Below are 11,161 nucleotides of genomic sequence, written 5' to 3'. Positions count from 1 at the left end.
TTTGTTAAACGCTCTCAAAGGTCGGTTAATGTGAGATTTGTTGATTGTTGTCGGTTAATGGTTTCCAAGATGATCCGTAAAATCCCCCAAGACGCGTGCCGCACAAACAGTGCCTCGAGCATTGGCAAACTCATTGCCATAGATTTGTTCATCTCTATCGGGTGCTTCGGAAAGCTTATGATGGCTCTTAGCGCAGCCGGTGAATGGTGCAAAATTCGAAGATGGAGCGTATTGCAGCATAGCACCTCAACCATGCAGCTGACCGCCGCCCGACAACCGCTGACCAACCAGACCACCTGAATGACTGACGGACTGACCAAATGACGGACTGGATGTTTGAGGCTGGCTTGCTGTTGTTGCTTGACCTCTAGTCGATGGCTATCGTGTGCGCAAAGTAGCGGCACGTTAAGGTGGTGCACTGGCAGCACGGATTGACGTAGCAGATTGCTCCGATATTGGCTAACCGAATCGCTGAGTTGAGCTGAAAGGGCAAACGGGGATCCATGGTAGCAGTTAATTATCAAGCTTTCGGGCTCAGAAGATGGTTTGCCAATAGAGAGAGAGGGAGGGAGATGCTTCCACGAAAAAGCGAACCAAACAGTCTGACCTACTCCGTCGACTATTGATTCTTGAACGCAATCTGGAGCATTTTCCGTGGCCTTGTAGAACCAAACAAACAAACGCTGACGGAGAAGCTGGACGCAAATCCTCCAAACACCAATTTGCCAATGAACGCTGAATCCGGTTCCGACGAGTTATCGGATGATCGGTTACCAGCCACCATCCATTGCGTCGTGGCTCACGATTTCTTCGATGAATGCATCTTGGGATGGGAGGCAGGGGACATGCGGCTTTGCATGTGGCTGTCATTCCCCGGCCAATTATTGTTCCAGTTGGGCAGCAAAACGTGAGCATCCCCAATCAATTTGCTGGCAATTCAAGAGGCTACTAACACCCGGCACTGTCGACGGTCTTCTTCCAATCCCGAGGGAAGGCATAAATCATCACCACCTGCAACACCGGCGGATGCGATTGCCAATCCGCTAGCACGTGCTCACGATGCGAGGTATTGTGGATCGTCATTATCGGTTAGCAGAAGATCTTTGTAGCCGCCGCCCAAACTGCGCAGCAATGTATGGTGATTAAACGCAATGCAAGGTCTGTAATTCTGACAGTTAATTTGTTCGATTAGATGTTATTTAAGTAATTTGAATAGCCCAACCATGACCTTACACAAATGAAGTGAAGGTAGAAAAATAAGCACACGATTTGTTGGAGTAAAACGATGTTCTTAAAAGAACTTTGCTAACTCGAGCGGTACGCCTCGTAACACCAGCTTCCACTTAGTTCAACCCTATCCATCATTACACAAACACTTTCTTCCGATTAAACCGGGAAGCCTCATCACTTTCTTCACCGTACCGGATGAGTAATAAAGGTGTCAGATAAATACACTTTCCTGCCATGATACGGGTGTTTCCTTATGCCACCGCGTACGGTAAGACATTTAAAACAACAAAACTATTGTTTGAATTTGTAATTCCATCCGGTTGGATCTGCGGACAGTTCATTTCTCTCTTTCTTTCTCTGTGACCTCAGCGCTAAAAGCGGGCCAGCACTTGCGTAATCGGTTGGGAGCGCTGTCACCACCTGCTTATCGCTACAGAATGTACTTTCCATCCGTATGTCCTACGTGTGGGCTCTAGTGGGAGGTAAAGCAATGTAGGAAAATGTCACGAAACGTCCCTAGACCGTAGCAAACCGATAAGCTGAGGACGCTAATGACGTTGACTATGACTAGGTGTCACAAGTCTGAGCTTCGCGCACAAAATACCGATGCTTGCCCAGAACCTTCAGCGCAGGGTCACTGGAGTGTTCAATTATGCTTCAGGTGCAGCACGGTATCGTTACACATTGTAACATCCGGGGGTCGGGTCAAAGTGCAAGATTAAACTAACTTACCGAGGTGTTGCGTACCGTAGCGTACGATGATGCACTGTTGAGTTGAGTCACGCGAGACGATCTTCATTTTTCCCTCGAAAATTCGATGCCGGAACAAAACGATCAACACCCCTTCCGCTTATGCATAGGCACGGGACGGGGCCTATGCAATTAGAGAAGCGCTGTACGGTAACATGTTTCCACCTGACTTCCCACTAGACAAATGACAAACTCATTACGACGAGAGGTGGGCCAGCGCAGTGTGGACTCCGGGACCGTTCGTTCGTTCAGATCGGCACTGTGCGATCGCGGAATGCTGCCACCAAGGTCAAGTTCTAGAATACAACAAAAAGAAAATGAACGATCCAAGCAACCTTGGCGTGAAAAGCATCGCGGATACTTCTGTGAGGCAAAACTGGCCGCCTTGCCGACCGTCCTCGACCGAGACCTTCGCTAGGGGTGTGACGAGTTGGCAGAAGCGCTCGATTCGCTGCACCACATCGACCGTAACCGTGATCAGATTGAGTAGCAGAGGGGCCCGTGTGTGTGTGTGTGTGCGTGGATGTGTGGCCATAAGGTAGACGGATCTGCATCAATCGTCATCGCCATCTATCAAACCGAGCACCTGATGTCCGTATACACACCTAGATCGCCATGATCATACGATCGCGATGGAAGAATTTACGGTTTGGCGAACGATTGCGATCCGTCGTCCGGCTGATGACAGGTTGATTAGCCTCTCCATCTAGAATTTATGGAGTTCCTCAACGAGCAACTGACCAAACGGAGGTACTGCGTGGTGTGAAAGTGCCGTTTGATCGATCCGATCGGTTCGTGACAAATATCCTTCATCAAGACACGATAATCGGTTTGAACCTCAAAACTTAGTCCACGTGTTTGGAGAGGTGGTGCTGAGTTTGGACGCAAAACGGTTATCAGTCCGTGGGTTGTCACTCGGATGAAAAGCCGGAAAGGCAAATCGAGAGTGTAGTTTAGGCTGTAAAAGGCCAACGTCAATTTGCCAGCGATACCTTACGTGGAGGACCCACTAGGCTCGGCAGCATCTGACTTCTGAGGATCGATAGCGAAGGTAAGCAATCATACGGGATGCCAGTCAAGACATAAGTTATCGTTGAAACGATTCAGGAAATGCTAGAACGTTATACCTATAAGCAATGACTGGGCTATTCGAGTAGATGATGTATAAGGGACATTTATAGTTTTTACCAACATGGTTCGCCGGCTTAAGGGCGTTCTTTGTTCCGTGTGTTCCATGAGGTTCTAATGACCAAAGGGTGTTAATATAATTCTTTCGATCATTTCATCGCCTTTTTAAGCATTATTCATTAGCATTACAGCATTATACAGAGAAAATCAAAATACAGACGCAAAACAAAAACCGTCGAAAACAGCTCCACAAGCACCAGGACGCAATAATATTATTATCTTTTACCGCTCGGGTCGTCACCATTACAACATGCAGCCAGTACCGCCAGCAACAGACGCACACGCACGCACACAGTCGGCTCCACAAACCACTAAGCGCCGCGTAATAGCTAGAGGTAGCGAGCGAGATGGCACCCGACTCCATAGTGCCCGAGAGAGGGAAACAGCAATATGACAACACGGCGACGGCTCCATGAGTCATCTCAGCAGCCATAGAGCAGCATATATAGCGGTGGAGCAGCCGCCAAACGCGGCTTAGTAGAAAAACGTGCTCCAAGAGGGCGAAATCGACCGAGAGCCAAAAGATCTCCGCAGCTAGCGAGAACACCCCCCGAGCCGGGCCAACCAGGTGAGCGCAAGTTCGGTTTTGTGGCGAGAGCAAGAACCGTCCGCGGATTCTCTCGAAACCGTGCTCCAGTCACCGGTGGACATCTTTCGTTGTTTTGGCTCGACGACATCATATCGTGAAATCGGTGCAGCTCGCGAAAGTAGTGTTTCCTTCAAAGTAATTTTCTTCGACTTTCCGCATATTTTTGCAGAACAAAAAGGACCCGAGAGGCCCGAAAGTGACCAGAGAGTGTACGTGTATTGACAGTGAAGGAAAGCGACCAGATTCGTGGTGAAATTGCTGAAAATTTCCATCCACCTTCGCTGCGCTGTGCTGTTATCGCGAAAACATGCGACAATCATCGGTGCGACAGGCGGCGCTGCTGCTGCTGGTGGTCGCCTTGACCGTGACCACCACCTTTGCATATCCAGGTATGTTTGGCAAAGGTGCTGGCCCCTATCCCTCGATCGATTATTCTTCGGTGTTTACGGCGCGTGCCGTGCAGTACCAGTGAACGCTCGTGGCCGGTTTACCACCTGACCTCTGGTGTTCGGTGTGCGCTACTTTCGATGGCATTCGTTGTCGCGACTAATCGATCTGGCCGCGGTTCGAAAATCGATTTTTACCGCGTGTAGTAGCGATAGCAATGGCTTCGCCATATGGAACCGTCCTAAACCGGGGAGGGACCGAGGGTCATTCGTGCTTTGTCGAGGGTTTCCAACAATCGCATCCAGGCGTGCAATTTAATGGTCGTGGTCGTCTCTCCCTTTGTGTCTGCACCCGGTACCGCTTGTCTGGTGACCCTGTTAAACGGTTTAGCGATAGACCGGCACCCTACGCGAGATTCATGTTGACCATGCACGGCCACATTCTGTGATTGTTCTCTGTGATGCTCAGAACCACTGTACGCCACGGATTTATAGTGCTCCGGATCCGGACCCTTCGCAACCGATTGCTGTGATGGTTTATGGCATCTCGCGTAGGCTTCGTTAGCGCAGAAGAATGAAACTGGTTTCCGGCGCCAAAACTGGTTCTGATTCAAGGCGGAAAAAACGCCCAAAAAAGTCCCCCACGACTTGTAGAACACTGTTCCTGGTTCTAGAATTCTTTCGTCCCTGGCCACTAAATGCAGCCTGTTTCGCACCACTCGCCACTCGAATGGCGTAGTCGTTTAGCATTAGTCCACGTGATTGGGGGGATTCAAACGGAATCACGATCGACGACACGATATCTGCGCTCCATCGTTCTGGTTGCGCTGATTGCGGATGCTGGTTAGTGCGGGGCGTCTTTTTAATTGTCACGCTATTTGAGTGCCCCCTCCCCCTTCCTTTTTATGGCCACACAAACCACCATCATCCGATTGCATAAGCCCGGGGCTGGAGAGTGAGAACACGAGTTTTGAGGGTAATTAAAATCCGCGCATTCACAATTCGATGCCGCTGCTACGGCCGGCGTGATTACTCGCTTCCAATTAGCCCGCTGCGCACCGGAGCTGGTGAGCCTCAAATTGAGAACCGATTCGCCTGCCCAGTGGTAAGCCGGATACCGGTGGCAGTGGCCAACGAACGCTGGCTTCCGTCTTTACGAGCGAACATATGTTCATCAAGTTCCGCACCATCTCGCACACGCGCCCGCCTGGCAGGCTGAGCGTGGGCTGCCGATCGCGATCGTTAAGTCGCAATCCGATTTGATCTTGCCATTGACCTTGTCCGATCCGGAGATTCATTTCTTTGCGTCATCTCGACCATCGGGTGCAAAGCATGATCTTCGGTAGCTCTCATTATAAATAGAGTTTTTGGATTCCAGAGGCGGACCTCCCCAAACCGTGAGCGAACGGTTCCGTGATCAAGTTGGCCACCCAAACACGCCATAACCGGGACTGGGAAATGTACTCTTCCTAACGCTTTCATTAAACAATTTCGGTTGATTGGCGGTGTCCAACGGTTTCACGGCGTACGGACTGATAGAGATGATCGTTCACACGCTGGCTGTGCGCTGGATGACGTTCGAAACCGAGCAACGAACGATGCGTCGAGGTGCAGAGGGTGTAGGGTGCTGTTGAACAGATACATGAAACTGATTTGAGTGTGAGTAGCTCGTTGATGATGCGATGATTTAAGCAAATGGCGTCGCATTGTGCAGCGAACGCAGTTCCATTGCTTTTAACAACGACCAGGCGGTGCGCTTGTGGTCCGATCTGGTTATCTAGCGAGTGTTTGGAACGATGGCGCCAAGAAGAAGTCGATAACGACGACGATTTTATCTCAAAACCATTAGCGCGCAGCAACATGAAGCATTTTCACGGATAAAATTAACCTTGGAGTATGTTTAGGAAAGGGTACAAAGCAGATTAAACAACGTAAAAACGATTTGTCGCAATCATTTGCTCGTGGCACTGGCAGTAATCATCATCATTATGGTTACGATTTCCCCTTGTTGGCTGGTGCCATTGGTTGTCCGGTTCCGCGCACGATGGAAATTGGTTCTCAAATACTTTCCAATGCCCCCCCAACAGAAAATGCCAAACACGCCACCACGACACCTCTGGCCACTCGGTGATCGGGGGACGATTTATGAACGTGGCTAAACATGCTAAAAGCATCTCAAGTGTCTTGCCCCTCGGAATCGGAAGCGCTGGCCTCCAAAGAATACTACTCGAAATACTTGATGCCGTTCTCGATAGAGGTAATGAGGTTTCCGATGGTAGGCGCACGGCGTTGGTCCGTGGCATCCGAAATTAAAATACTTTCGCGCTGCCGCACTGAAGGTGAAATGGTGCCAGATGGAAATGCGCGCGGCACGCGCTGTTACCGCACATTCTTGTCGCCTTGTCTTCGATCAATTTTGGATTCAAGATTCAAGCGACGTAACCCGAGTGGAGATGGAGAACGAGTTGCTGACGAGAACGATTGCGATGCGATTTGCGTCATTTAGTAAGGGGTACACCTCAAGTCAACGTCGGTTGGTGTTGTCTGAGCGCAGCTTTTGCAGCTGCAACATATGGCCAGCCGCCTATTTGTTGTATGATTTCCAGCTGTATACTGTTGCTGCAGCTTGAGTTTTGTCTCTAGCCCGGTGTGATGATGGTGTACACGCGTGCTTCTCAGCATTCCGCTGGAAATGTCCACTGCAGCTGCACGTGACATTTAGCAAAACTCGTTCCAAGTCAATCCGGCATCATCACCCTCGGAGTTTCGTTTCGTTCGATTCGTTTCGCATAAAAATTTGCAAACACTTCTCGAGCAATTTTTCCTCATTCTCTCCTTCCTTCGTGACGAAAGGGGCATTGTGTTTGTGGCACGCGAGGAAGTGATGATGCAATCACAATAGAAGCACTCAGACCCTCTGTTCAGCGTAATGCCAATTGTTGCTTCGTCGATTTAATGTAATTACAGATAATGTTTTAAACCTTAAAAGGGGGAGTTTTTTGTGGCTTTACGCTGCGTTAAAGGGGATGATGATGACGTTGCAAGCCCCCTTCGCCAAGCACCGCGATATTTCTCGATGAAGATGCATCGGCTGGCAGTTCGGGCCGAGGCAAACAGGCTGGCAAACAGTACACCGGGGTCATTGGCTTGTTGTGACACCAAAATGTTGCCATCGTGTTGCACGATCTGAAGATGGCGCTCTGAGTCTGGGAGTAGGTCATACCTTCTAGTTGCTATCGGTAGCCCTGCTGGTCACGTACTGCCGAGCGGATACGCAGTAGAACTCGCTCGCTAACCAACTGTGTCAATAGAAAGACGCTGAGAAGAGGCTCGTGATCGCCTTGTCTAGCGGAGTCTAGGTGCCAGAAGGTGATGATGGTGATCATGATCTGTCATTCGTCTTTCAGCTCGAGGAGTCTGCTAAGCCGAAAACCCCTTTAACTGTCCATGCTCTGTTTGTATTCACAATCGGTACAATGCGCTTTTGTTCACCATTCTCATTCACTCGACTATGCTCTGCTTAACTGATGAGCTCCTGCTACCCTACCAGCATAAATAGTTATTGACATGTTTATGCAAGATCCGTGTCCTTATCTGCCCCAGGTGGCCCCCGTGTTAATAAGGGGCACCTTGCCGAGGTGAAAAGCAAATGAAGTGCCATTTTGCATAAGCATGCTCGGTCATAATTTAGACTGATGAGGGTGGCGCACAATCGTCTGCGTGTCTAGTGTGCTCCTCTCGATCGTTTGGTTCAACCTTTTTCCACGATCAATGACAATTGGCTGAATTTTAACTTGGCACTTGTTAGAGGGAACAATGTACCGCCCGAGAGAGCAATTTGTGGTAAAAGTCGCCACCAGTCGCCGTGATGAATTGAAACCAATTAGGGAAGATCGGCCCTGCGTGAAAGCTGCATGTCACGCGAAGGCGGTAGGCTCGGTAGGGAACAAATAACGCCCCCAAAAACATAGCCAGTAACTGCACGCGATTGTCTCATTTTGTGACTCATCACCACTATTCGCGCGCGGGGTTTTTGCGCGATAATCCTCGATTAGTGATGGTCTTTTCCTTTTGTTTGTGCCTTTAGTCTCCGAGTCCGAGACACTGTTGCTTCAATCATAAATCAGGCTCCTGTTTTTCATTAATTTTTGGCCAACACTTTACCGACAAACGCACGACGACGACGAGCGAAATGAACCGCCAGCAGTGGCCAAGGGAACACCCAACACCTCACAGAGTGGCTCATTTGCATGCCCTTGGGGAGTAATGATCGTTTTTTGAGGGTTTTTTTCCTCTTCTGCTTCTGTCTGTATCGGCACGAGCACGAGCCACAACATCTTTATTAAGGCTTGAGCCAGCGGACAGCAATTAGAGTCGATTAGGGTGGTGTGCAGCTGAAGTTGCTCTTTATGCCTCATCATTTGTGAACCGAGCCTCTGAGTTCGGCCTCAAAAGCGTCAAGATTGGCCCGGTTCGAGAGGGGCCAGTGCGTGCTCCACCCATCTGTTTTGCCGTCAAATTGGTTTCACCTTGGCAGCTGGCGCTCTTCTGCTGTTCAGTGATCTTATGATTGAAGCAGAGAGATGCGCAATCCCTGATCGCGTCGAGATGATGATGATGATGATGATGATGGAGATGTTGGTCGATAAATGATTAAAGTTTTCCATTCGCACGATTGCTTTCCATTCTAGCGAGTTATGAAAAGGACAGGGAGTCGGATACGTCGGAAGATGCCGAGTTCATCGTGGTACCGCTGCCAGCCGAACGGCCAACCTATTACAATCGCTACCCGTCCTCGTTTGAAGGTTTCGACGGGGTGGTCGATACCGGAGACTTTGCTCCGGTGCCAGCCCGTCCTGTCTACTTCCCCTCGTACAATCCATTCTCGTGGCATCTCTCGGGATATCTGGATGGTGAGTAGTCCTGGAAGTACTTGGAAGAGATGCCTAACGACTAACGAGTGCTTCTTGCAGACATCCTGAAACGTATGCGCGATCGTTTCTCTGGCTCGTGGAATCCCTTCTACGGTGGAATCCCGTCGACGGTGGACTTTATCCCCTCGGGACCAGGCATCTGGCCTTCGGAGATTCCGGAAGATTCGTCGTCGGAAGACGGAACCAACACCAACTCCACTTCGACCGTTAAGGTATGCTCGGTGCAGTCATCTTGATGGTACTTTTCCATTGCCATTAAAAATCTCACCGTTCTGCTTGCCAGGTGATCGATGGACACAAGGTTGTAATCAACGATACGTACTACACCAAGAAAACCGGGTACGGTACATCGATCTTCAAGGTACGCGTGATCGACGTGAAGCCAGCCTCCGGTGAAGGTGGCGATGAGGCGCCAGAATCAAAACCGGAGCAACCGACCGAGGTCGAGGTGGCCAATCGGAAGGGTGAGGACGACGAGGAATCGAAGAAGCCAGAATCGACGACCGTCGATCCGACGACGCGTGATACGGAGCTGGAATCGAGCGATGAAGGTGAAACGCCGGCCGATGATAATCTGAACACGATCGACTCCGGATCGGATGATGGCGATATCGATGGACCGAAAGCGAAGGAAGCTGCGCCGGAGGAGAGCGACAAGACGGAGGTAAATACGGAGAGCTCTACTGATACCGCTGAGGATGCTACTACCGCTACTACAGCCGCTGCTGCTGCTGCTGCTGCCTAATCTTCTGAATGCTATCTTCTACAACAATGGCTAACCATTTCTCTTCCGGACTGATCTAAAACCCGTTCCTCTTCCAACGAAATCATATCTTCCTGGGTCCCTTGGAAAGCAAACAACAAATGATCTCTCACCAAAACTGACAAAACGAAACATTCGCGTGGCTATAAAATTGGTGGTGCCTCATGAATTGAAACGCTGATCGCTGATTGGACTACACTTCTTTGGGTGAATGCTGAAAACTCTGTCATGCTCTTCCTATTCCGCCATTCCGATCTTGTACATTCGATCCTTATCTCATTTCACCCCTGTACTGTCTACTGTCTCTCTTCATTCTTTGTTGGTTCATGTATCTTTCTCCAACATAGCATGTATATAGGCAATTATGAGTGTTGCGATGCGAATGTTATTACATTCCTCTTACCATGTTTGACCCGTTTCCCATATTAACTACAGGATTAAGAGTCCGAGTGTGGACCTGTGGGCGATTTCGTGGCCCAACCGGGCATTCGATTTCATCAAGCCGATCATGAGCAGAACCAGCGAGAAGAGATGCATTTGTTTTAGTGCAACCGAGTGAAACATCGGAAGAAGTGGGATTGTTTAAGCTTGCCAAGGGTTGTAGATAAGGGGCAGCAATGTGAGTGGTGGAGTGGGAATCCGGTTTGCAGAAATGCTGGATCCCATCCCAGACGATTCCCTGCTCTGTGTACAATACATTGGTTGTGATTGCGGATGCGGATGAATGACGATGGGTTTTGTTTTTGGGGCAAAGGAATGCACGCGGTGTAGTAAACGCCCTTTCCGAGTTTTGTATTAAGCCTTAACCTACTTAAGCTATTCAGTGAATGAAATGTAAATAAAATTAATAAGAACTCAACTCGATGGCCTGTGATCTATGCGAATCTAACTCATCCCCAGCGTGAAGCGTGATTTCCTCAACCTCAACATTACATTCACTAACACCAACATTTTGCCTTGTCTATTACCGCATTTGACTCGTTTTGCGTTCTTATACTATTAATAAACATGCGACTGTACAGTTTAGATCGTTTGCGCTGCATTAACAACGACCGATCCTCCGAAAGGATGAGGCAAAAGCACGCTGGCTTCCTGTTTTTATAAATTTACGTTTATTCCAGAGCCTAACGATACCAAACACTTAACAAATATTTCACAACACAGTCCTCCGAACAACAGTGGGCCGGATTGGAATCATTTGAAGCTGGACCATCAAGCCCTTTAGATCGTCTGAATGATTCCCCCGAGTTGGCACTACAGCGGAATCGTGCCAACAGTGAGCTACTGGAGTCGAGCTCAGAGGAAGAAGAGGCAGCCGATA

At 49.3% G+C, this 11,161-nt stretch overlaps 2 protein-coding genes across 4 annotated transcripts; one reads left to right on the top strand and one right to left on the bottom strand.

The window, feature by feature from the left end:
* Positions 1-14: 14 nt before the first annotated feature.
* LOC125950123 (uncharacterized) lies at positions 15-2,353 on the bottom strand. Of its 2 annotated transcripts, none has more exons than XM_049677792.1 (2): positions 1,978-2,353; positions 15-481 (listed from the first exon to the last, which is right to left on the bottom strand). In XM_049677792.1, the coding sequence occupies exons 1-2, from the start codon at positions 2,027-2,029 to the stop codon at positions 15-17; spliced, it is 519 nt and encodes a 172-aa protein (XP_049533749.1). In that variant the 5' UTR covers positions 2,030-2,353. The 2 variants fall into 2 exon arrangements, with proteins under 2 accessions (XP_049533749.1, XP_049533748.1); XM_049677791.1 differs by having other exon boundaries at positions 1,963-2,352.
* A 1,248-nt stretch (positions 2,354-3,601) lies between these two features.
* LOC125950112 (icarapin-like) lies at positions 3,602-10,699 on the top strand. Of its 2 annotated transcripts, XM_049677778.1 has the most exons (6): positions 3,602-3,736; positions 3,927-4,146; positions 8,835-9,056; positions 9,117-9,289; positions 9,361-9,741; positions 10,276-10,699. In XM_049677778.1, the coding sequence occupies exons 2-6, from the start codon at positions 4,065-4,067 to the stop codon at positions 10,279-10,281; spliced, it is 864 nt and encodes a 287-aa protein (XP_049533735.1). In that variant the 5' UTR covers positions 3,602-3,736; positions 3,927-4,064; the 3' UTR covers positions 10,282-10,699. The 2 variants fall into 2 exon arrangements, with proteins under 2 accessions (XP_049533735.1, XP_049533734.1); XM_049677777.1 differs by having other exon boundaries at positions 9,361-10,699.
* The last annotated feature ends 462 nt before the right edge of the window (positions 10,700-11,161 follow it).

This window comes from Anopheles darlingi, chromosome 2 (assembly GCF_943734745.1).
Source record: "Anopheles darlingi chromosome 2, idAnoDarlMG_H_01, whole genome shotgun sequence".
NCBI lineage: Eukaryota > Metazoa > Arthropoda > Insecta > Diptera > Culicidae > Anopheles > Anopheles darlingi.
This window is presented reverse-complemented; position numbering and strand designations above follow the sequence as displayed.

Bases quoted from the DNA above. Each gene is read 5' to 3' on its own strand.
- LOC125950123 (XM_049677791.1), bottom strand. From the start codon at position 2,029: ATGAAGATCGTCTCGCGTGACTCAACTCAACAGTGCATCATCGTACGC. The intron at 482-1,962 runs GTAAGTTAGTTT...TTGCCCTTTCAG, and splicing joins CTACGGTACGCAACACCTCG to CTCAACTCAGCGATTCGGTT.
- LOC125950112 (XM_049677777.1), top strand. From the start codon at position 4,065: ATGCGACAATCATCGGTGCGACAGGCGGCGCTGCTGCTGCTGGTGGTC. The intron at 4,147-8,834 runs GTATGTTTGGCA...TTTCCATTCTAG, and splicing joins CACCACCTTTGCATATCCAG to CGAGTTATGAAAAGGACAGG. The intron at 9,057-9,116 runs GTGAGTAGTCCT...TGCTTCTTGCAG, and splicing joins TCTCTCGGGATATCTGGATG to ACATCCTGAAACGTATGCGC.